The sequence below is a fragment of the Phascolarctos cinereus genome, unplaced genomic scaffold, assembly GCF_003287225.1.
Source record: "Phascolarctos cinereus isolate Bilbo 61053 unplaced genomic scaffold, phaCin_HiC Scaffold_5;HRSCAF=322, whole genome shotgun sequence".
Lineage (NCBI taxonomy): Eukaryota > Metazoa > Chordata > Mammalia > Diprotodontia > Phascolarctidae > Phascolarctos > Phascolarctos cinereus.
This window is the reverse complement of record NW_027555958.1, coordinates 379,137,522-379,158,993: the sequence shown is the minus strand read 5'-3', so window position 1 is coordinate 379,158,993 and position 21,472 is coordinate 379,137,522. Positions and strand designations below refer to the sequence as shown.

Here is a 21,472-nt window from a genome sequence, read left to right as displayed (position 1 = left end):
ATTAATTTTATGAATTCTTCAGGCCTTGATCTTCCCCTTTGGAGAATGGACAACACTTCTTTCCCTTTTTCCATTAGAATGGAAACTCATTTTGAGTAGGGATCTTTCATTCTCTGTTCTTGGACCCCCAGTACTGGGGGATTAACAAATGCTCACTAATCTATTAGCTCACATCTACCACAGTGAAAGAACTCATCAGCCTTTTGGGAAGACTGTGTTCTTCTCCTAGCTCAATCACTAGCCTGTGTGCCCGGAGCGCCCTCTGGTGTCAGTGCCTGGTTCCACTTACAAGTGGAACCGTCTTACAAGTCAGACGGGTTTCATGGGATCACACATTCAGGGTGGAAAAGGAATGTAGAGGTCATAAAGTCCAAGCCCCTAATTTTACAGATGAGGAAACTGAGGCCCAGAGAGATGAAGTCACACAGCTAGTAAGTATCTGTTGGGATTTGAACTCTAGGTCCTTCAAATCTAGTGTTCTTTGTACTGTGTCACATTGCCTCAGATCCACTGGACTATGGGTCTATAGATTCATAAAATTATAGAATATTAGGGCTTGGAAGGAAATGAAGGACTATCTAGTCCAACACCAACATTTTACGTATGAGGAGAGTAGGACCTAGAATTAAGATGACTTACCTAAAGCCACACAGTTGACTAAGTAGCCATCTCTCCTGTCTGGTGTGTCTTCTATCCCACCACAAGGGTCCTGATAGGTTGTCCGGTTCCAGTCCTTCATTGCCTCCTTTTTCTTCCATCTCTCCTCTGCCCCACAGGGCATTGCAGGTACAGATGTGGCAAAGGAGGCATCAGACATCATTCTAACAGATGACAACTTTACCAGCATTGTTAAGGCAGTGATGTGGGGTCGAAATGTCTCTGATAGCATTTCCAAGTTTCTGCAGTTCCAGCTCACTGTCAGTGTGGTGATTGTGATTGTGGCCTTCACTGGGGCCTGTTTTACTCAGGTGCAGTGAGGGAGCTCAGTTGGGGGGATGGGTAAAAAGGTGGCTGGGAAATGGGAAGTAGGGCAGCTGAGAAGAATAAAGGAGAACACCATTGCTGTTAGGGCAGATGAGAAGCCCAGGCTACTTCTGGCCACTGACCTGCACTATGACATCTGCTATCCTTCGGAGGTCTTTGTGAAGAGCTCCAGTGATTAGAAACATGAGTTACTATGATTAAACACTTTATGGTTTACAAAACACTTTGCTTATACCAATGTAGTGAAAGCATATAATGAAGGCAGTCAGAAGAATATCACCCCCATCTTACACATAGAAGGCAAATGGAGATTCAGCAAAGTTACAAATGCCTTGTCCGTGCTCACTGGCTGGGAAGTGTTGGGACTAGAGCTTGGTTCCAGGTCTCCTACTGCCAATGTCTAGTGCTTCTTCTGTTTAAAAGAATAGGGATAGAAGGAAGACTGGGGCTGAAGAATGGGAAGGGTTTATGGAAAAAAAAAAGCTGAAAAGAAAAAATCCTCTTCTCCCTGCTAGGATTCCCCACTGAAAGCTGTGCAGATGTTGTGGGTGAACCTGATCATGGATACTTTTGCCTCCCTGGCCCTGGCTACCGAGTCACCCACGGAGTCGTTGCTGTTGAGACAATCCTACGGCCTCAATAAGCCACTGATCTCTAGGACTATGATGAAAAATATCCTGGGACATGCAATCTTCCAGCTTAGTGTCATCTTTACCCTTCCCTTAGTTGGTGAGCCAGGGCAGGGGTGAAGAAAGGAGCCCCGGACAGCGAGACTTTGGGGGAGTTCTTGAGAACTGGGGTCCTATGTTCTCATGGTTTCCCTTAATCCCCTCCCAACTTTGTCCTGTCTTCCCTACCTAGGTGAAAAGCTCTTTGACATCAACAGTGGGAGGAAAGCCCGCTTAAACGCCCCACCCTCCGAACACTATACCATTGTATTCAATACCTTTGTGCTAATGCAACTCTTCAATGAAATCAGTACCCGAAAAATCCAAGGTGAGAGGAATGTCTTTGCAGGCATGTACTGTCACCCCATCTTCTGTTCTGTGCTGCTGGGCACATTTATCACCCAGGTAAGACAAAGCTTGGATGGCAGGTCCCAGGGAGAGAGAGCAGGAAGGGGCCACCCAGGATGGTGTGGGGCTGAAGCTGGGAGCTTAGATATCCTAAATGTGGGACTCCATATCCTCCCTGAACCTAATACAGGAGGTGATCTGTGAATGAGGCTTGGGCTGTGGGTTAAAAATAACCTTGTGGATTTCCTTGATATCTCTGTTGGTCCATCATCGTGGAAATGGAATATGATCTTAGAAGTAAGTACAGAATGCAACAGTGCAATGAGATATAACATGAAGCTCCTGCCTTTATCATCATGCTAATTTAGGGGAGGAACTTAGTCCCTAAGGAAAGAGTTAGTATGATAGGTAAGAGGGATAACACCTTGGATAACACCTTTCTCTGAGATCCCACCTTTAACAGTGTTCACTCTGGGAATAAAAAGGCAGGCTTCTTCCCTCTCCATTTTGCCTGTGTGAGTGACATGGATTTCTAAGGTGCTGATTCTCATTATGTCCATGGCGTTAAACTCCTTAGGGAGGGCGGGGGGGGGGCAGGATGATTTCCCACAGGAAATCTTTGCAGAGTACTCGAAGCCAGGTGAAGTTGTTCTATTGACTCTAGCATCCCTATAACGCCCATGTTGATGGCTCTCTCTGTCCACTGCTAGATCTGTCCTCCCTCCTGTATCATGTGTGTATGCATGCACATGAGTGCATACGTGTATATGGTGTATATGTGTCCTGACTTTTCTCCATTAAATCTGAAATTCCCGAAAGACAAAGTTCTCTTTTTTCTGGATCTCCACTTATCCCAGTGCTCTCCTCTTTTCTTTCCCCTCTATCCTTTCTTCTGGCCACTTGAAACAGGTCTTTGTGTACTTGCTATAGGGTGTTTGACTGATGTGTTTGTGGTAGAGCTGGAGAAGAAGTCAGACAGCGTTGACTATAACAATTGGGGCTTATAGGATCATAAATTTAGAGGATTATAAGTTAAAGGAACCTTAAAGGTTGCCTCGTCCAGCCCCTTTATTTTACAGAGAAGGAAACTGAAGCAGAGACACGATAGTGTAGTAGGTAGAATATACCATATTTCCCCACATAATCATCACATATTTTATGCCAAATTTTTTTGCAAAAAAGTGGGGTACGACCATCATGTGAAACTTTTTTTTGATTGTGCTGGTATTACTTAAAAATCATTTATTACTAAACTGTCTTTGATGCAAGATTAGGATGCATGGAATACTCATGAATATATGTTAAAATTGAATACTGACGATGCACACGCGTGAGAATTCTAGGCTCTCGACTCACAATGCATGAGAGATAAATGCATATCGACATGCCACTGGTAAACACGTGGCTGCTAGGTTTACCTTTTAAGTGGCGTGAAGAACAGAATTATACCACATGACGATTATGCAATGAAGGTTATAAACCAATTTTGGGACTGAAAAAAATAGGATGTGACAATTATTCAGTGAAAACAGTACTGGATTTGGAATCAGGTAGCCCTGGGCCAAAATCTTTGCTCACCTAAGGGCATAAGGACTCAGTGGCCTTCTCGAGGCCTTTCCAGTTCTAAAGCTATGATCCTGTTGATCCTATTAAACCCAGAATGGTAAGTGACTTGCCTAAGGTCACACAGGCAGTAAGCGGATCTGCCCGTGCACTTTTTTAGTCAATGCTAGGGCTGACTTTAGGTCAAAAGAACGATGCTCAAACTCTGCCTTTGTGACCTTAGTTAGGTAAGTCACTCTCTGAGCCTCAGTTTACTCATCTGTAAAATGAAGGCATTGGACTAGTCGATTTCATTTCTCAATCTTTTAGAGTCCTGGCTCTGTCGCTTGTTAGCTATGTGATCATAAGCAAATCATTTCCCTCTCTTAAGGCTCAGCTTTCTCATCTCTAAAATGATGAAAAATACTTTCATGACCTACCTTACAAAGTTGTCATGAGGAAAGCACTTTGTAAACTGAGGGTTCTACATAAGCGAGAGCTGCCACTATTCTGCCACTCATCTCTGCTCTGGCGATGCCTCTTTTTTCTCACAGATCCTGATAGTGGAAGTCGGGGGCACACCCTTTAGCTGCACACACCTTTCCTTGAGCCAGTGGCTTTGGTGTCTTTTCATTGGGATTGGAGAGCTGCTTTGGGGCCAGGTGAGTCACTTCTTCATACACACACACACACACACACTCATCCTCACTATCTGCTTATCTAGTTTGAGGGCACTGACCTGCACTAGAAGGGCTCAGCCCCTCAGTTGCAATCATCAAGTATTAAGGGGTTTATTAAGCACTTTCTCTGTACTAGAGATAGTGGCAATTGCTAAGAAACATGATCACCGTCCTCAACATCATCTCTCTGGTTCCAGTAGTTTTGCTTGGGATTCTAAGTTTGCCATGCCATGCCATGCCATGCCTTGGCCTCCCCTAGAACCTTTGAAGGAAAGCACAATTTTATTATATTCTCATAATACAACTACTTTTGAAGAATACATGTGTGTGTGTGTGTGTGTGTGTGTGTGTGTGTGTGTGTGTAGGGAGGGGAGGAGGAAGAGAGAAAAGAAAGGAGAAGAGAAAAAGAGAGAAATGACCCAACTTCATCTACACTGTTTCTGTACTCTTTTTTGTATTTGTTTAAAATAAAACCCCATGGTTCAGTGTAAAGAACACTGAATCTGGAGTCAGAAGACCTGATTTCACATCTTACCTCTGACACTACCTGTGGGACCTTGGGGAAGTCACTTGCCTAGATCCAGTTTCCCCATCTGTAAAATGAGGTTCACTCTAGTTATAGATCTATGATCCTCTAAGTCCATATATTACAATAGAAAGACTACATAAGTCCTTTGTTAGAATACACGTGTATGAACAAGGAGGTGGAGACAGGGCCCTCAGGTACTCCTTAAAACCTCTTTGTTCTCTTGGAAGGTAGGAAGAGCCAGGCCAAAGAAGAAGTGAGGTATATGGGGTTGGAGGGAAGAAAATTAGAAGTGAGGTATGGAAGCAGAAAGTCCTTTTGGATGGGGGGTACCAAAAGGTAATAACAGGGTGTGCACCCCTATGTTTTGAAGAGTATCAAGAGCATGAAATCTTGAGGCCCTCAAAGCTAGCAATTTATTCTTCCCAATCACTAATTCTTTTTTTTTTTTTTTGGTTTGTTTGGTTGGGGTTTTTTTGGCTAGGCAATGGGGTTAATTGACTTGCCCAGGGTCACACAGCTAGTAAATGTTATGTGTCTGAGGCCTGATTTGAACTCAGGTCCTCCTGACTCCAGGGCCAGCGTGGCCACCTCGCTGCCCTTCCCAGCACTAATTCTTCTACACGGTACCGGTACTGACTAGGGGAGAAGTCCTCACTCTTCTGCTTAGGTCCAGCATGACCTTGCATGACTTCACTTCTCTCTTCTCAATTTCCTCATCCTGTGACCAAACCCATCATACTTTAGCCCAAGATATAGTCAGGTTGGCCCAGCTGTTAAGTGTGCTGAGATTCTTGGCCCCTTCCCTATGTCTGTCTTCTTCCAGTTATGGACCCTTGGGTCATGACCTCTGGCTTGAGCCAAACTGCACTTCCACCTTTATCCTTAAGGTCCTTGCTAGCTCCTAGCTGAGGGAGGTACCAAAGATTCTTCCACTCTACTTGGTACTGAAGATTCTTCCACTAGACTGTAGACTTTGTTCCACTGACTTAGCAGTTGCCTCCTTTCCCAGTCTCGTGGAGGTCCCTTGTTCTGGGCCGTGGAAGTCTTGCCCTCACCCCTGAACCCCTGACCCATTTCTCTGTTCAGTTTGCCTGAAGCTCATTCACTAGCCAGTCACTAAACCCAGGTCTGTATTTTGAGATGGCCACTATCTGCACTATCATCTCTGTGCAGGTGAGTCTGAGCTCAGGATAGCAGCACCACCTACTTATTGGATATCCCAAAGGCTTCTCAAATTCATTGTGTTCAAAACAGAAGACTCTCTCCCTTCCTCTCCCTTCCCTGTTTTTAGTTGCCCAGATACACAACCTCAATGTCAGCCTTTACCTCTACTCTCCCTCACTTCTCATCCAATCAATTGCCAACTATTGTCTTTTCTGTCTTCCCAGCATCTCGTGTATTCATATCCTTCTCTCCATGCATCACCTAGTTCAGGCTCTCATCACCTCTTGCCTGGATCATTATCGTGACCTCCTAACTGGTCTCCTCGCCTCCACATAGCTGTCAGAGTGATTTTCCTAAATTTTAGGTTTGAATCCAAGATTGATACTGTCATTGGAAAGGGGTTTGGAGTGGGGCCTTGGAAATTAACTGCAGCAGGTAGCAGAAAAGGAATGATTAAGTTGAGGTTGGCAGAGAAACAGTAAGCCCACCCACTAGAACAAGCTTTGGGAAAGAAGACAGAAGAGGAACCCCAGGAATCATTGATGCCACAGATGGGCCCAGGAAAGGAGTTCAGAGGTACTTTAGAGGGAAGCATTTAATAAATTTTATAGCCAGATCCATATGAGACTTAAGTTTAGAATGAAGCCAATTAGAAATTAGACAAATACTGGTTTATATCTTTGTACCAACCGCTATTTTGAATGTTAGTACAGATTAGATGGTTTTATAAGCTTAAAGAACCAAATGGGGGAAGAACATTTATTTACCTTTCCACGGGAAGCTAATGAGTGATGAATTGTAGCAATAAATATTCTTTTTCTACAAGATACCTTATTCCAGGAGCATCATTGTGCAGCATCAGCGTCAGGAGCTACATAAGGGAGGGAATTTTGATCTGTCATCAAGGCAGTGAAAAGTCTCCTTTCTTGGCAATGGAACTCCAGAAACATATCTGAACCTACTTACACAAAATGATAGACAATTAAACCTTATGCTTTGTTTCCCTGCCCACTCATGTCCAATTCTCAGATTTATCTGTAACCTGAGCTTTTGCCTAACTTAAGAGATTTCACCTCTCTCATTGTCCCCATCCCTACAGCTAATCAACACAGTGCCTACTTCAAGACTGACTTTCTTGAAGGAGGCTGGGCATGCCACCACCAAAGAAGAAATCACCGAGAAAAACCTGGCTGAGGGACTAGAGGAAATTGACCATGGAGAAATGGAGCTGCGCCGTGGCCAGATTCTCTGGTTCCGGGGCCTGAATCGCATCCAGACTCAGGTACAATGTTGGGAACCTACCCTTCATCGATGACTTGGAGGAAATTCTTTCCAGACCAAGGATGATAGTGAAGGAAGGTAGTAGCATTTAAGCTGGAACACCCTCACCCATATCCACACACCTAATGAAAAGGCTAGCAAGCAAGCCCTCCATCCATGTGTTCAGGACTGAGTATCTAGGATATAAGGTGGCCCAGGTTTGGGACACTCAAGTATTGCTACATTTTTTGGTTAGCAGGGTAGCCCTAGGATAGGCAGTGTTCATCCCCCCTCCAGAAAACTCAAATATGATGACAGAATCCCTGTCAGATCCTTACCAAGTCTCCTTTTCTAAGCCACTGCCACTTTTTTTTTAATCTAACTTTTTTTTAAATTTTATTTATTTATTTTGATTTATCAACAATCACTTCCATATGCTTTTGAGTTGAAAATTTTTCTCCCCCTCCCTCCCCCCCCACCCTCCCCAAGACGGCGCACAATCTGATATAGGTTTTACATTTACATACCCATTAAACATATTTTCACATTAGTGAAGTTGTAAGTAAAAATTAAAACCAATCCACTGCCACTTTTTTCCCTGCCATGACAGTAGGGTGAGGAAAAGGACGAGCAGGGGAAAGCTCGGCCAGAGCCCAGCCCCATCCCCCATCCCCTGTCTTTCCCTTACTAACTTTAATTTTATAGTGAGAGATGTGCGGGGTGCAGGGGAGTAAAGAGCTATCTCTTCATGACTAAGTTTCTTTTGCAGGAGCAAAACTTGCCACCAGGAAGAGGAGAGGCCAGCTTCCTTTGGTGCTCTATTCATCTCCCTGCCCTTATTACAACCTCAGCTCCTTCCCTCAGCCTAGCAGGGACATCAGCCAGTAGTTACCTAGTGATTTCCCTATCTTCATTCAGCCAGTTCTAGGAATTGGCAGTGCCCATCAAGGGCACCCAAGTGACCCTATTCATACCATTTTCCAAATCAGCTCATGAGACCTAAGCAGTTAAACAACCTTTCAATTAGTCTTATGGTTTAGAAATGCCCCAGTCTGCCTTACCCACAGAACACCAACTTGGTGATATTGGTATTTTGAACTATGCCTGGCAAAAGACGACTCTCCCCATGAGCAAAGACCTGGTCTCCAGGCTGGTGACATAGTTGGCTTTTATGAGACCCCAAATCCCTTCCCTTCCTTGCATCTTCAGAGCCTTGAGAGCCAAAACCCTGGTCCCCAGGTGTTTGGGGTGCCTCCGCTGAGGCGTTCAATGCTTTCCTCTGGCTCTGCACTTTTCGAAATAACCTAGGTTTTTGCTTTTCCTCCAGAGTCTCCAGCCTCCTCTTCTCCTAGCTGGACTCCTTTGTTGCAGCATCTCTCAGTTCCTACCAACTCTGCTCTTGTGGCCTAGGGTTTCTAGGTTTTCCTCTTTACCCTTATTCTCCCCCTTATTGCCTCCAAGCCTCAATATATACATTTTTATATTTGGTGTGACCTCCCATCTGAACTCTGGTTATCCTGGCATCCTTTGAAGGGTGATAAGGGAATATGAATCTATATAGATATACTTGTGTATATGTGTGTGTGTGTGTGTGTGTATATATATATATATATATATATATATATATACACACATATATATATATACACATAAAGTTACATGTAGCCTCAAAAGCTGATCTCTGAGTCAGGAAGCTCTGGGTTCTCTATTCCTTCTTCCAGCATATTCAGGCTGTTTGACTTTGGACAAATCACTTAACCTTATATAGAGAGAGAGAGTCAGGCCAAAATCCCTGGACATCTCCCCTCCTTCTTGTTTTACAACTCAGAGGCTGCCTGGCTCACTGATTCTGTAGCTTTTTGGACATCGCAGCAAACTCATCATAACGGAAACAGATTATTCCAATGTGTACTGAGCTTTGCAAGCAGAGTGGTTAAAACACGTCTACCTTTGTTCATAATAGCTAAAGGTTTCTCAGAATTACAATACAATCACCTTTTCCAACTTCATTAGGGCATTGTCAGTGGGTCCTACTCTCAGCCTGTTAATTCGCCACTCATCCCCATCCTGGCTGGAACATTTGATTAAGGAATGTAAGGGCCCCCGTTGGGGGAAGGGGGGTAGCTACTAAAATGACCCTGATTTTAGTCTGGATTCCCACATTCTCTGATGCTAAGTTACCCCTCCTTCCCCATCCTTTCCTATGATTATCAAGTCACTAGAATCACTGGAGGGCTGGAACACTTGAGCACTGAGGAACAGAGCCTCAGAGGAGGCAGCTGGGCTCCAGCTACACTGGGAGATTTTGAGCCTCTACACGATGTGAACAACAGGGAATAATGCCTTATGATCATCCTAGTCTGGACATGCTGTCACAGAAGGGGTTAGCTGTGTAGAGCCATCCCTGGACACCCTACTCCCACGTGATAGGGAGGGACCATCTGTGCTTGCCCTAACCCATTCAGAGCCAATGGAGAATCAGGTCCCTGATGTGATGCAAGAAAAGATGTGTAAACTGGGTAGGGTAGTGGAAAGGATGATGTTCTCAAACAACCCCCTGAATAAGAATGACTAATCGACCCGAAAGCAGTCAGCCCCTTTGCTCTCCCAACTTCCCCATCCCCTGGGAAAGTGTCATGGGGAATAAAATGAAGGAAACCAGACCCTCTTCTAGTCCTTTGGTAGATTTGGGGAAGGAAGTGACATGACTGCTTTCCAGGCTGTTCTACAGAGTATAAACCTTGTATAGTATATAGACTTGTGTACACATTTTGGGGGTTGGAGGGTGGTGCTTTCCCACAACTCTGGTTTTTGGTCTTTACCTGTGCCCAACAGTAGGATGGTTTGGGGGGGAGGGTTGATGGGACCAAATGGGAGGGGAATGAGTCCTGCCTATCATTGGGCTGACAATGTGGGATGCCAGAAGGGCAGAAGAACTGATGGTATTAATTAACACCCTCTGTCTCTAAGGGGCAAAGCAATTTGGAAACCAAATATTCTCCTTACGTAGGGCCAGAGTAACAGTTGTTCACCACCACCACCTAGTCTACCACCTCCTCTCCTTTCCCTTTCTCAGTTTGACCCACAATTTATTCCCAGCACCTGCCAGCCATGATCCTTGCAGCACTGGCCTGGCTGTGGCCACCTCTGTAGAATGGTCTGGCTTTGTTTCTAAGCTGAAACTATTTGTGCCTCCCTGCAAGTTCAGTCCCAAAAAAGGCTGACTGGGAGAAGAAAGCACGGTGTTAGGAGATGGGTCCAACAATTGAAAGGCAGCATAATGTCACATTCTGCACTGATTTTGAAACTTAGCCCTCTGTACCTTTGTGGCCCTCAGTTTCCTCATCTGTAAAATTGGGGGATGAGATGACTCCCTAGTCAATACTTCTATGATCAACCTGTTGATGAGGGATCTTCCCACTAGGGCTGCCTCTATGCCTATTGGCAATAAAATTCCTTTTTGTTTTTCCCCAGTGCCATGGATCTTTCACTGGCAAATCTATGAAAATAAGCATTGTTTTGTTTTTGTTTGGCTATCCCAGACATCAGAACTCAGCTGAACTTATCCCTGTCTCTGAAGCTGTGCCTTAATTTTGAGCATTTGGGTCACTGAGATCTATGTCACCATTCTGTACCGGCTTTCCCTGCTCCCCACCCTCCAGTTCTTCTTTTGGGGTAATTCTTTGTGCTCAGGGAGACAAGTAAACAAAGGAAGTCTGCTGTGTCCTTGTCTCAGCTTAAAGAGAGGGAAAGATGGAACTTTAGTTTGGTTTTTGGACTTCATGGCAAACCAGATTTTGAGTAATCTCCATTGCGTTTTCCTTTCTCTTCCTTGTGACAGTTCTGGGGGGGGGGGCTCACTTTCTGTCTCCTGCTTCCCTCACTTTTTTACCCTTGTTCCCTTCCTGACCCCTCAAACTCCCGGGGCCTTCCTGGAGCAAAGATATTTCACTCTCTGATTCTTTGCAGATCGAGGTAGTTAACACATTCCAGATGGCAGTCGGCTCTTATCACAGAGCCCTGAGGAGACAGAACACCACGAGTCTGCAAGATATAAAACCTGTTTGTACCCCAACTCTTGTAAATCTTTCTCCAGACAATTCTACTCCCAACACTTCTGTTCCTGCATCTTCTTCTATGGGCAGTGAGTTATAGTCTATTATGATGCATGATTTGCTAAAATGACCACATGAGAGCGGGTAGGATACACTTTAACCAACTTCAGTTTTCTCTTCCTTTTGGTTTTTCCCTTCATCTTTTGACTTGAGAGAGGGAAGGAAAAAAAATCCAACCCACCCCCAAACCAACCAGACTGTTTGACTTTATTTTTCACTTTTGAAAAGCCACTGCTTGGGGCAGCAAGGTGGCGCAGTGGATAAAGCACCGGCCCTGGAGTCAGGAGGACTCTGAGTTCAAATCTGGCCTCAGACACATGACACTTCCTAGCTGTGTGACTCTGGGCAAGTCACTTAACACCAATTGCCTCACCAAAAAAATAAATAAAAATAAAAAGCCATTGCTTCTTTACCATTACAAAATAAAAACCATAATAATAATAATAATCCTATCTTCTGGTTGTTGTTCTACATTGCTTATTCCTTGTTTTTCTTGGGTTTTTCTTCCTTTTCCCTCCCCACCTCCCTCCACCCCACTTCCCACCCTTCTTGGCAGGAACAGTATGATTCTCACTCTAAGAAATAGGCCCAAGATTAAGACACCTGGGGACCTTACTTTATTGTGTCCGCTGGGAAAAATGTTTTGAGAAGCTTGAGGAAGGGGGCAGGGTAGAGAGAGAGCTACTGTAGTTCTTATATTTGTTACTAAACTTTGGTAATGTAATTGAGTTTGGCCATCAGTAAGAAATGAGTCCTCTCACCACCACTGTCTCCTGAGGTGGAAATATCAGTTTAAAGTGTGTAGCTGACATGGGAAAACAGTGAGTGATGCCAAATTGTACTGTGGCCCCACCTTGCCATTTCTGATTTACTTTTCTGAAGCCTAATTAGGCTCAATCCTGGTAGAAATATCAAGCAAATTATATTCTGCTGGATAGAGTGGAATAGGGGCATTGATTGTCTTAGGGCCTCTACATTATTGGTGAGTTTCCTCTGTGAGTTATCTGTGCTTTTTTTCCTGCTTCGTCCGTCACTGCCATTCTCAGCACAGATAACTGGCTTGTCTGGATTTCTTTTCGGGGAGCCAGCAGGAGCTGCCCCTGTGTGTTCTGCATTTCTATGTGGCCCCCTAAGATTAAGCAGCAGAACCAAACATAACCCTCAAGTCAAAAAACAAGTCAGACTCAGCTGACATGCAAAGAATGCCAACCCTTCCCTCTCTCCTCTACTCTCCTCTACTATTTCCCTCCCCAGGAATGACCCTCCCCCTCTTAGGTCTCTGTCCTTCCTCTCTGCCTCTTGGTGAGAAGGTCTGAAGTTAACCTCTAGCTGACTATAGTTTGGACAGAGACCTTATGGGATCTAATGGGAGGGGTAGACTTGGGGATCTAAGAATCAATCAAGGGAAATAGGAGGAGTGGGTTGGTATTAGCTAAGTTTGTCCAACAGCTCTCACTTTGGGTTCTGATGAGTTGGATTTTAGTTACCCTTCTCTTTTTTAAAGTAGTGCTACCCTTCATGGGAGCCTCAATTTGGGAAGTCTCCATTTCCCCCAGCCTCATTTGGGAAGACTTCCAGGGACTGGCGAAGATGAAGAAGGCTTTAATCTTTTCTCTTCCCCATCACTCTTTGCCATCTCATTTCAATTTCTAGAAGGAAACAAAACAGCAACTGAGGAAATAGTGGTGGCCATCTACTTCCTATGCATCTGGAAGAGTAGGCCATCAGATTTGGGGAATGATATTCTTCCCTTCATAATGAGCTATAACAAGGCCTTGCTTACTTGCTGGTCAGCAGAGGCCTATCCTAGTTGGGGCTTATGGAAAAAGACTTCCCATATTCAACCTGCTCCCCTTCCCCTCCCCAAGGGATAGATAGTCTAAAGAAGATGGGATTGGGGCAAGAGAAGCAAACCCTATTTCTCTTTAACTCCCATGGGTATGGGCTGTGAAGGGGAAGGGAGGGAGGGAAGACTGTTTAGGTGGAAAGTGCCTACAGCTGCCACAGCGTCTGCTTCACTGGCTGTGTCTTGCACCCTCCCCCACCCCATACACACACACATGCTGCTCACACACAGGGGTACCGTGCATCAGATGTTGGGAGATGCTTGGGGATGGTTTGCATTGTGATTGGCAGTTCTTGTATGTGTGGTTGAAGTAAGGTGTCATACTCGGATATAGGATGAGTTCTGGGATGGGCCTCCACCACCAAGCACTTACTAACTTTCTTCATGGGTCTGCTCCTTCCCCAAGTTTCCCTTGCAGGTGGTTGGTATCCCCCTGGATTTCAGGAGACCTGCAGTCTGGCTGAGTGGTTGCTTCTTATTCCCCCAAAGAAATTCCTTTTCTATTTTAGACATTCTATCCTCCTCACTCTCCATCTCTTGTCATCCATTACACAGAGGCTGCTGGACATGTGGCACATAAGTAAATGCATCTTACACTTCTCCTGACTCCTTTGGGAGTGTAGAGCTCTCTGGAGCACACAGGGGTTCCATCCATGTCTCCTACAGGGTGCTGAAGCTTGCACTTGACCCATGTATGTCAGCAGCAGAGAAGGGTCCTATCTAACCCATCAGGCCTTACTCTATAAGCTTTGGTACAAGTAATCCACCCCAGGAACCTCTCAAGGACCAGGAAATGCCAGGGACATGAAGGTAGAAAAAGAGGGAGCTTATAACCTACCTTGAACTCTCAGGTCTGAGGCAAAGAACCATTCATTTAGAGGTTCAATGGGTAGGGCTGGGGAGGTTGAGATGGCAAAGGCCTCCCCCTCAGCCTTCATTTTGTGCGTTTCTTTGACTCTCCTGGGCCAAGACGTTAAGTTGGTTCTATTGTATGGAAAAGAGCCTCTTAGCTTTCAGAGCTATAGACAAGGTTGTTTGGGTAAGGGGAGGGGAAACCTTGGTCATTAACTTCAGCCCTGTCTGCTGAGGCCAGGCAGAACAGGTGATGTCACCTCTTACCAGTTTCAGTTTGAGGGCAGATGTATACGTGCAGAGAAGATTTTGAGAAACCTGAAACCTGAAGCTTCATGTATACATGAAGAGACAGATAACCTATTAGCAGATTAATTTACCCAATTGGATGTCATCTAGTCTCCCAAATCACTTTCTGTTGCCTTCTCTTGAGGACCTCAGCTTTGCCTAGGGTGGCAGGAGAAAATAGTTTCCTCCACATCTGTGCTTCTTTGTCCCCGACCCCCAGCCCAGCCATCATTTATCTTGCCCTTATAAGGTGAAAAGAATCACAGGTATCCAGAACAGACTCAGTAGGGCCCCAACATCCGGAATTACCTGCCCCTTGGGGTAAGACCAGTGAAAGCTTTAGCTCACATTCTTCTGCAGTATCCACTGAGCAGGCCTCACAGTAGAGGTGGCTTCTGCCGTGCCAGGTGGCTGCTTGTGTGATGAAGAATGGGGAGACAGCCCCAGGAGAACAGAGCCTCATCTCCAGCCCAGACCCAGCCTCTGTGGCAGGTTTTGGAGGTTCTCCAGCTCTGCCCTGCCCCACCCCACCCCAAGTTCTCCCAGATGGCCATGAAGGCAGGGACAGAGGGCGGGGGGCAGAGGGCTGGCAAGCAAGCAGAGCCAGGCTCCCCCACGCCCCGTGATACTCATGAAGGGAAGGGGGGAGACCTTGCTCCCCCCCTCTCCTCGATTGCTGCTCCTGGACCTGCCACCTCAAAAGGAGATCCAAGAGCTGGCTCTGGGTGGGGGGGGAGGTCGTTCCAAGGTCCTCTGCTGGTGGGCAAGGCTGCCTACATCAGCCCTCTTCTTCCCATCCCTCCCTCTTTCCTTGTCTCCCTCAGGCCAGGGCTGGACCTAGCTAGGAGCTCACACCCAGTCTAAGAGCCTTCTTCCTCTTCCTCTAATTCCTTTCTCTTCCCCCTTTTCTTCCTCCCCCTCTTTTTCCTCCTCTTACTTCCTTCTCTTCCTCCTCCTCTTCTCTTCTTCCTCCTCCTCTTCCTCCTTTCTTCTCTGCCACCTCTCTCTCTAGTTCTTTCCTCCCTCCATGGTATCACTTTCTTTTCCCTCCCTTTTTCCTACAGGCAGCAGCTCTTCCTGAGGACCAGTTTCTTAGTTGCTTGTGTCCCCACATCTCAGCCCCCTCCTCCCTGAGCTAGATCTTCCTTTGGACAGTAGAGCCCCACTTCTTGGGGCGGGGGGCGGGGTGGGGCAGGGCCAGACTAGCGTGTGGATGTGTGTGTGTGTGTGTGTGTGTGTGTGTGTGTGTGGATGCGTGTGCACAATGTGCCCAAACCCTGACTCATTGCCTGGCTTGTCCTTGCTGCATGGCATGTGGAGTTCACTGTTGTCACCCCAAAATGTGTGTACACAGATCTGTGGGTCGGTTCTTTGCAGGCTCTGAATAGAGATGTGTCTGATTTAAAACACAGAGGGATATTTCCTATTTTCCCTCCACCAGATGTTTGCCTATAGCACCAATCCACATATCTAAATCATTTCTCTATTATTTGATTTCTACTTCCTTCCCATGTACGTTAAAAAATTAATGCTTTTTTTTTTAACTTTTGTTTCAATCTGAGTGGTTTGTTTGGGAATGTCACATTTGTGGTAGATTTCTACTTTTTTTATGAAGCTTTTGAAATGTCACAGTTGGGTTGCCATCACTCTTTACCCCACTCCACTGCCATTATTGAATTTTGAACCATATGATAATTTATTTCTAGTGTTCCATGATGTCCTTATTGTAGATTTATTTTTAGCTTTTGTTCAGTGGTGTTATATGTTATTCATTGTGTTTCTCCCTTCAAGAATCCAATTCTTCTACAGGTTTATCTCACTTCTGTGTTTTCTCCTCCTTCCTTCCTTCCTTCCTTCTTTCCTGGTATAGATCAAAGTCGTGAAAGCATTCCGTAGCTCCCTCTTTGAAGGCCTTGAGAAACCTGGAACCCGAAGCTGTATTCATAACTTCATGACTCATCCCGAGTTCACCCTGGAAGAAGATGAGCCAACAACGCCACTCCTGGATGGTAGCGAGGTTGAAGATAGCAAAGAGCCTGGGACAGACAGATTCCCCAAGGCTACTGGGAGCAAAGAAGCCCCATCTTTTCTATCCAGCAGTGAAAACTGCAATACTTTGGACTCTAGCCCAGTGCATATCACAGCATCCGACTCAGACAGCACCTTACACAGCCTGGAGACATCGGTTTGACCCTTAGAACTCTGACTTCCATCCCTGATTTCTTCCATTTCCTCCCTTATCTGCCCCTTCCGTGTGATATCCATGTGATAATAGAATTTTTTATTGTCATGTCAACTGCTCCTGTGTGTGCACCATGAGTGGATTCTCACCCAACCATTAGAGGCAAGAGCAGACACATTCAGGGATGCCCAATTGAACTTTGAATTGGTGTTTGGGGTCAGGGGCTTCATAGCTGATGCAAGCAGTGCTGGGGTCTCCTCATGTTGGGCTCTGTAAATCAACAGTGGTTTTTGTTAGTATGTTTTAAAGAAAGGCAACAGCCCTTGTCAGCCCCCAAAATAATTTCCTGTGTTTGTAGGCATAGAACACAGGAAAACCTCTTGGCTCCTATGAGGCAGTGTGAGCTGTTAGCTAAACAAGGATGCAGAAGGAGAAAAAAAATATCTAAAAGGAAATATATAGGATTGGGGTGGGAAGGGAGGGGGGAATGGGATTTGTAGAATCAGCCTATAGATGATGATTGCTTTTAAATAAGTCTTCCATTTTGAAAATTTCTGCTTAAGCTCTTTAGCTCTTTAAGACCTTCCTTACCTATCTCTTGTGAGTTCTTTTTATCCCTTTCCTCCCCTCTTCCCTACCTCTTCTCTTAGTGGTAATAAGAGAGTAGGGAAAATGCTGAGTGAATTGAGTGACCAGGTCACAGGTTGGTTTGCCTCGGTTTGACTGAACTCCCTTCTGCCTCTGGAGCCAAGGGAGACTTCAGTTCTGGTTTGTGGAACCAGTTTTGGTCCTGAAAGGATTCCATTTGAACAGTAAAGTACAAGCAATTTGGGTGTGTTGTATGTATGTGTTTGCCCTGTTGGTGTAATGTGCCTTCTTCTGGAAACTTCCATGTGGTCAGAAAGGGGAGAGGCCAGTTTTTAAATGTCAAAGAAAAAAGCCTTGACTTTGGAGGGAGCCATGCTTTGAGTGGTAGGTAGTGTTTGCTGGGATCTGAGCAGAGGGAGTGAGCTGGATCTGACTTTGCTCCAGCTGGACACATATGAGGGACCAGAAACTGGCAGGTCTTGGGCAAGACAAGCCATTAGAGTAGAGATAATCATATTGGGTCTTCTATCTAGCACAACCCTTGGTACTTGCAAAGCAGTCTGCCGAGGCTCTGCTATCTCAGGGTGTCAGGATGGGTAAGGAGGTCAGTGTTTAAGGAGCTCTCAGGAGAGGCTGAGGAAAGTTGTTCAAGTCAGAGCCTGGGCAGGCCTTGCTTCACAGTGTTCAGAAGATCAGGGCCTGACTGCCTAATTACCAGCTTAGACTCCTCTATGATTTACTAAGTCTGTTTACTTGCAGTCCTGTGCTCTCTGAGGAGTCTCCAGCACACCCCAGAACTTAGCTTAAAAACTACCTATTATCAACTAGGTGCTCCAGTAGATTTGGCTAATTAAGGCAGCAAGAGAAGCTCACCCTCTCACCCTTGGTTCTCCACACACACCCCCCCCACCCCCATGACCTTTTCCAGCAATGAGCTCTAATTGCTGCTACCCAGTAAAGCCCTGTGCCTTCCCCCCCACCCCCCACTGCCCAAAGCCTCCCCTTCCAGCCTGCCACTTGGGAGGTGGAGGCTTTGCTGAGAGATTTTTTCTAAGTGTTTCTTAACAAAGATGAGATTGGAGCCGTGCTTTCTGGGAACTCCATTTTTGTTCCTGCTGACAGTGATGGATGCTTTTCGGGGGGGGGGAAGGTAGGGGGGGACCTCAAAGCTCTAGTAAACTGCCAAATCACCGAATGCTTTTCTAATTATGAGGAGGCTCCTCCTGCCCCAGCCCTTCCTCCAGAATACCTCTCTGCCAGTTTTCACTTGAGTGAGATAAGGAAATAAAACATTGCTTACTCATGACTACATCCCCCAACACTACATAATCCATCAACCTATGAAATAAAAGGAACTTTGGTTTGGTTTTTAAAGGTTACGTGCTTCAGCGATCATTTTTCCTATATTGAATGAAAGTGGAAAAAAGCTCAGCTCACCCAAGGTGGAGTTAGAAGCTCAAATATATGTGTGTATATATGTATACATATGTATTAAAAATACATTGGGAGATACTGATTTAGTTGTCAAATCTTATACCTCAGATATGTTTAAAAACAACTCTGGAGGCTACTTTACCATGTTCATTCCCTAAAGACTTTCTAGGTGCCTGACAGGTTACCCTTGAGGGCCTTGTCTGCTTTCCAAAGGCAAAGGGTTTTTTTGTGTTCTAATTTCCATAGTACAAGAGAAAATATATAAATGTTCAAATACATATAGTTTTCTTTAGATCAGAAACTGATATTTTTGAGTCAGCCGTATGTATTTTGTTTAAAAGGATTAAAAATAAAGAGCTGTCATGTGGCCCAGCTGAAGGGCTCATGCAAACCAGCTGTTTGCTGTGACAGGTGACTTAGTATATATCTTTGATGGGTTCTAAAGGCCAATAAATTACTTCCTTTCTCCAAACAGCCATCTTTGTACTTAAGAAAAAAGAAAAAAAAATTAGTTGGGTTCTAGAGAGATGTTTTTTATATAAATTGTATTGATATGGCTGGTTGAGTAAGTTTAAGCATTTGTGTGCATACTTTTTTATGTAAAATTATTTTCAGTTTAGTTTCAGTGATACAACTGGCAACAGGTCAATGTGGTTTAAGTTATTCAAGAAAATTCCCTCCCTCCCTTCCCCACCAAAAAATAAAATGGTGCTTTAGATTTGAAATGGGTAGTGTAGGGTGGAAAGGGATGGGGAAGAGTGAGGCTTCCATTTTAGATTCCTCTCTAGATAGGTCATGAAGCATAAGGAGGGGGATTAGTCTGCTAATGGAAAGGGAAGACAATTAGCAAGAAGCCCTGTGCCAGACGGGAGGTGAACTTCTACCCCCAGTAGTCAATTGGGTTGTCCACTCCTCTCACAGTTTTCAGAAGTCAGGGGCCCCTTGCTGGGCTGCAATTGGCAGATTGGTACCAAAGACATTGACATCTCTTCTAGTCTGTGAGGGTGATCTCTCTTTTAGAGTTTACAACTTCTGTGGTCTTTTCCTGCTTGCATATCTGAGTTTTAACATTAATAGAGAGGGTTTTTAACATGGGAATCTGAATGCTTTCCCCCAAAAAGGTTTTGTGCTTGACAAGGAAGGAAATATCTACCCCAAACGGGAAAAACAAAAACTGGTTCTAGTCATGGCTGTCAGTCTTGGGGAACTGTCTGGACAGGACTCTCCCCTGTCATCTATGACCCTCTTCCTCACGACCCAAGTCAAAGAAGGGAAAGTTTATACAGTAGAATTTCAAACCACTAAAATTTAGAAAAGGCCTTAGCACATGGAGCTCACATGTACCATGAGACCTCCTACATGAGTCCCATTTCCTAGCAGTCAGTGGCACCATTCCCAAATATCCCTGGTCCCACACCCACCCCCTACGTCTTAAGGGACATCTCACTGTAGCAAGAGGGGGTTACCTGTAAACCTTATCCTTCAATCATTCCAAGTTTCTTTCCCTTTTAATAGACAAAATCCCTTTACTTAGCTCACTACCATGTCCGTCTTAATTTTGCCCTTTGTCAGCCCTACCACACCATCTTCCCTTCCTAGGTGAAGTTTCCTAAGAGGAAGATGTATGAAGATGAGCTCAGGTCACTCTCCCATAACTAAATGGGCCTTGATAAACATTTTCCATATCTATACATATATATGCATATATATATTATGTGTGTGTGTGTGTGTATATATATATATATGACATATATATATATATATGTATATATATGACATATATATGTGTGTTTGCCAATGAATCTAATTCTTAAGGTCTTTCTTTTGCAAGCAGCATGCAAATAGGAGTTCTGAGTTTCTTTTTTTCCCCAGTAACTCATAGCAAGCACTGGTATTTTTGTATAAAAAGCAAAAAATAAAATAAACAAAACAAGAGATTAAGTATTTGTGGTATGCATGACATAAAAAGTAAATGGTGGTTTCAAAGCAGTATGTACCCTGGTGTGTGTGGCCATATTCTGCAGTTCTGCTTAACAGTACACCCAGTCTGTACCTGCACTCTGATATTATTTAAGCTCTATGTACGATGTTTTGCATGTATTTATATGGTTCTTGGGGAAAAAAATGGAACGAACTGTCAACGCTTCTGGAAACATTGAAACTTAAACTTGTCAGTTCACTGAGATGAGAAGACTGAAAGAGAGGAGACATTTAAATAAGAAGAGATAATTTTATTTTATTTTTGGGGGAACCAATAATGCTTTTTGCTATTGAGCAGAAACAAATGCCGCTGTACACTGAGAATAAAAACCCCATGCCCACTTGTAACTGTTATGTCCTCAATGTGTCTCCACCAGCGTCCCTGGTCATCTCCTGAGGCGGAGCTAGGCACACTGCTGCAGCCTTTGGAATGACTCCTTCCTAGCAAATGAGTAGCTCCAAATCAACATGTCCCCAACCCAGACATCCTTTCCTCTCTTGGTTTTCACCACTGATAGCTCAAACAACTTAATTTTCCTACATTGCTACTGAAGCTCAGTAGCTTCTCATGTGTGGCTCTCCCTCGATTGGGCCTGGGGGAAGGCGGTGGGGTGAGGGACTGGGGACTGCCCCTGGGGATTGCTTAAAGTGGATGCTTAAAGTCTGTTCCCCAGACTTTCTTAGGCAGCCCATCTTCATGTGAGAGTAACTATTCTCTTCAAGCAGGGCAGTTCCCTGGCTTTCCCCTTCTCTTCTGTTTGTATGTGTGTATCTCCTTCTCTCACTGCCTCAATTTTTTTTTTTTGGCTGTAACTTAGAGAGAAATTCACATCTCCCAATAGGCCCTCTAGGCAAGGGGATGATTTTGAAGAACAACGTGAGTCTTGGTACTGACCCAGATAACCCAGAAGGAACCAGTTTTAGAAGAGGCAGACTTGTCCAGGCTCCTGGTCCCATTCCTCTCCTTAGGGTGCTCTGTTCAAAACAACTCTATTTTATAGGCCATGAGCCC

At 44.8% G+C, this 21,472-nt stretch overlaps 1 protein-coding gene across 1 annotated transcript in view; it reads left to right on the top strand.

Moving 5' to 3' along the window:
- The window catches only part of ATP2B4 (ATPase plasma membrane Ca2+ transporting 4), a 111,967-nt gene extending 91,159 nt beyond the window's left edge, over window positions 1–20,808 (top strand). The window contains 6 exon segments of the mRNA XM_078156408.1: window positions 776–968; window positions 1,500–1,713; window positions 1,846–2,057; window positions 4,097–4,204; window positions 7,015–7,197; window positions 16,147–20,808. Of these exon segments, the coding sequence (XP_078012534.1) occupies window positions 776–968; window positions 1,500–1,713; window positions 1,846–2,057; window positions 4,097–4,204; window positions 7,015–7,197; window positions 16,147–16,467 (1,231 nt within the window). The 3' untranslated portion in view covers window positions 16,468–20,808.
- Window positions 20,809–21,472: the final 664 nt, after the last annotated feature.